The following is a 4,536-nucleotide window of genomic DNA, read 5'->3' as shown; positions in this document are numbered from 1 at the left end:
AATTTTAGGGACTAATAACTTTCATTTTTGAAAGTTAAGGAACTAAAAGCGCTCCATAGGTACGGAATAGTCCACCAAAACTTTTAGTTTCTACTTTGAAGATTCACACTTTCGTATTACCATATTCCCTTAGCCACTCTGTCACTATACTTTATTACTTTTATGACTTTCTCATCGCTAATATAGTAATATCTCACCGAATTTATCAAAATTAGCTATGTATATTAGGTTAAATAAAGGTTATGCAAACATTAACATTCATACTGAGCACAATGGGGGCTCTTGTTGTAGTATCCCCTTATTATATATCTCTGTTCAACATTTGAGGAAAATATCAAAAACCATCCGTGTAAATTGAGGAATTCACCAGTAATGAACTTGATTATATCAACCGCCCACAAGCTACTAGTGTGTGTTGCAAATCCAAGTTGTATGTATTTGAAACTTTTATGCAATGAAATGGTGGTGGAGTTTTTGCAAAAGCTTCAACTTCCGTTCTAGTAATGTTGCTAAAATCAATTATAATTCCAAGAAGTAATTAAAAATACAGCATCTTCTAAAGCTTCTATCATGATGTATACCTCCAGACTGATATTTAGGTTACAGTCAATACTTTGCCATTTCAACTATCTGGAATGGTATCGTTAACATTTTGATTTTCTTAAAATAAGGACAAGTCAATGAGAGGAGGTCATATGATCCTTGAATCCTTTACTTGAGATGTGTGTGTATCACATTGAGCCAGAAGTTGCGGACTACATACATGTCATTGTATATTATAAAACATAACAATATGCAAGGATGTTTTAACCGATTTAGGGCCCGTTTGGTACATGTATTTAAAAACTGAAAATTGTTGTTTAAAAACATTTGTGGAAATACGTGTGGGTGAAAAAGTGCGTTGAAATGCGTGAAATGTTGTTTAAAAACTGAAAATGGTTGTTTAAAAACACAAACCAAACACCCCCTAAATCTTTGGTAACAAACAATCAATATGAAAGAGGCATAAATAAGAACCAAGAAGTTGGACAAGAACACGTGCAAAGAAGCTTAGCAAAAAATGTTTATTCCATCTTTAGGTAATGTATTTTAACATATCCAGAGTTATAAATAAAAGAATCATTTGCAAAATGCAAAAGTTTTTCTAGCAAAAATTTGAAACTTTTTAGAATGAACTATCAAGAAAGGAGTTACTACCTACATTATTGAGTTGAATGTTGGAGTACAAGCAACAAATGACCATCCAAAGAACTTACAACTCGTGGCACCCAACAGATCTCAATTCCAAGTATCAAATAGAAGAGAATGTAACTATTATAGAAATCTTCATGGATTTTCAGAGAGGAAAAGAAGATATTTAAGCTCACAACACGTTATGTTGCCAATAAAAAATTATAATCTACAGGACCATAAAAAGGATCCAGTACTGGGTGAAAGAAATTGAGAACAACTGAAATAAGTACCTTCCGTCTAATGTTTTGGGAAGAAGAAACCACATTATGTCAAGTATTTCCAATGATCTCAGTTTGCCCCCTCTGTGAGACTCCGCAGGCAAGCACTCTGATCCAACAACAGCATCACGTATGTTTCCCAAGCCAAATCATCTTCAAACTTCCAAAACCTTGGAAGCAATCACAACAAATCTTTTACGAAATCAAGATTGAGTGTGTCCCGGATAATAAGGAATAACCCTAGGAGTATAACAAGCATAATCCCAGATGACATAATCCTCTGCTCTAGTTCTCGAGGAAGCTTTCTCCCACCCCTAGCCGCCTCAATGAGGACCAAAGCCAAGGAACCACCATCTAAAGCAGGTAATGGAAGAAGGTTTATTACGGCAAGGTTAAGATTTAGAACTGCAGCAAATTGGTAAAGCCCATCAATATTTGACCTTGCTACTTCTGCACCAACAGCAATAATAGCCACCGGACCTGAAACCTTACTAGCAGTTTGAGAGAAGTTAAGAAAAGTTTGTTTTAAGCTATCCAAAACAGTATATGTGAGACCCCAAAACTCTTTCCCAGCATAACTAAAAGCCTCAAATAAATTCTTTGGTATAATCTTCGAAAGCTTTAGATTTAGTGATAATTGAACACCAATTTTACCAGTTCCATCAAAATTCTCATCTGGGGTAACCCCAACATCAAAGTCCTCCTTCCCCCTTGCAACCTTGAACAACACATTTCTTTTTGGATTTTTCTTAATTACATCAACAAGCTCAGAAACTGCATTAGGCCCTACTTTTGGAAATTCATTTCCGTTAACTGCAATTATTACATCGCCTGGAAGCAACCCACCCCGGGAAGCGGCTGAAAAGGATTGAACCTCGGGCACCAGCACCCCAGGAAAGACCTCTTTTACAGGCAAACCAACTGACAAGACTTGAATAAAGATGATCACATATGCAAAGATTATATTGGCAACAACACCAGCTGAAATAACAATTGCCCTATCCAATACTGGCCTATTTTTAAGCAGATTTTCATCATCAACTGGAATGTCACTATCTGGATCATTATCAGGAAAACCCACAAAGCCACCTAGAGGAAAAGCTCTGACAGAGTATTCAACATTGTTTGCATTGAATTTAGCTAAAATTGGACCAAACCCAACAGCAAATTTACTTACATGGATGCCTTGGAGATAAGCAGCGAGGAAGTGACCACTTTCATGGACAATGATTATGGCTGTTAACACTGCAGCTGCTTCCAAAACAGACTGAGCACTCTCAAAGTTCCCAAAATCAAATCCAGAAATTGCCCAAGACCTGAAATCAAATCTTTTCCCACATGGGTTTCTACTCCTTTCAGATAAAAATTGGTTCTTGAAACCGAGGGGTGATGAAGAGATTGAATAGCATTCAGAAGAAAAAGGAGATTTTGAAAAGTGGGTTTTGTGCTTTAGTGAAAATTCTGAGATGGGTGACTTTGAATTGGTTAATTTGAGGAGGGAATAGGAGGAAGATGGTGGAGAGAATGAGAGGTTTATAACCATGGCTTCTTGGTTCTTTGAATGGGTATTAAGGAGCAACTAGTTTGAGCTAACGGGAGAAGAGTGGATGGCATAGAAAGAGGGAATGGATAATTCATATTTTTTGGGTCTGTGGAGGGGAAAGTCAGAGAGGCGTGTACCGTGTGAGATTTGTCTCCCTCTTATTTTACCCAAGTTGGATTTCACTTCTAAATGTAGCATTTTCCATTTCGAGGGTTTTTTTTTTTTTTTTTTTGGCAATAGATATATACTAACATTTACTTGTTTCCAATCTAAATATCACTATTCCAAAAAAAAAAAAAATCTAAATATTACTAACATTTTTTAAGGAACAAATTTTCCATTAATCCATATATGGGTTGTTAAAATTGAGAATCAATTTAATATATTATTATTATTATTATTATTATTATTATTATTGATATGTCAATGTCAACAAGAAAAAAAGATTGATATGTCAAAATTATTATTTTTTGACCACAATTTTTTTTAAATTTTTTTATTTTATTTTTATTTTTATTTTTTTATTTATATCCATTTAGCTAACTAGAACTAGTATATCAAAATTATACATACAATTGTCTTTATATAAGTGTGAGCACAGTGGCTTCCTCCTTAGGAAAGTGCGAGTATGCCTCAGCCGGGTAGACCGGGGCGGAGAAAAGATTGGAGTCGCCACCTAGATTAGGTCTAGGAACTATTGAATAGCGCCTTTACGTGGAAGGACTAAGTCTTACTACCAGAGTATGAATTCAAAATTTAGGTATGGTTTTGGGAAGGTATTAGGCACCCAAAACCGCCCGACCCGTGGGTTGGCTACTAGTCATTATGTCTTAAGTCTTAATCCTATTAAAGGCATATTCAACATTGTCATTCTAACTCACACACACACTAGCATACATTTGAGAATACAACATGGCATCAATCATCCCAAAACACTAACATACATCTATCATGGCATCATATCATCATAAACACTAGCATGTTCCTATCTCATTGCATCCAAGGTAGCAAACAAATCATGGCAGAAACCAAACATGGCAGCAAGATATATAAACAAGCATGTAACATCATTCAAGCATATCATCCAACAGACCATGTTAATATTCATCATAATATCCAATGCATGTTCATGTGAATGCATGACTTACCTTACTGCATCTCAGCACCTATGCATCAATGAATGGAAATGTGAATGCATGTTTATGGTATTAATGCAAGAAAAGAAAAGAAAACCCTAATCTAGCATGTCAAAGGCAAACAAACAAACAATTAAACAGAGGAACAGGGACTCAAAAACATAAGAGAAGGTCAAAATAGAGGCATATGATGTAAAAGAAACAAAGAAACAGAAGCAGGAAAACTCAGATTAGGGTTTTTAGGCTGAAGTATGCGTGTGCATACATAAGCCTACGTACGTGGGCTAGTTGTATGCGTACGCATACTTCGAGCCTACGTGCGCATACGGAATTTTGCATGCGTAGACATGCCCCAAGAACCCTAACCTAGAAATTTAAGATAGAAAACAGAGCAAAATTAAAAATG

The 4,536-nt window shown here is 35.8% G+C and overlaps 1 protein-coding gene across 1 annotated transcript; it reads right to left on the bottom strand.

The window, feature by feature from the left end:
• Window positions 1–1,274: 1,274 nt before the first annotated feature.
• On the bottom strand, window positions 1,275–3,142 carry LOC126695343 (membrane metalloprotease ARASP, chloroplastic). The gene has a single exon (XM_050392050.1). It carries the CDS (start codon window positions 2,992–2,994, stop codon window positions 1,633–1,635), a length of 1,362 nt encoding a protein of 453 aa, XP_050248007.1. The 5' UTR covers window positions 2,995–3,142; the 3' UTR covers window positions 1,275–1,632.
• Window positions 3,143–4,536: the final 1,394 nt, after the last annotated feature.

This window comes from Quercus robur, chromosome 8 (genome assembly GCF_932294415.1).
Source record: "Quercus robur chromosome 8, dhQueRobu3.1, whole genome shotgun sequence".
NCBI lineage: Eukaryota > Viridiplantae > Streptophyta > Magnoliopsida > Fagales > Fagaceae > Quercus > Quercus robur.
This window is presented reverse-complemented; position numbering and strand designations above follow the sequence as displayed.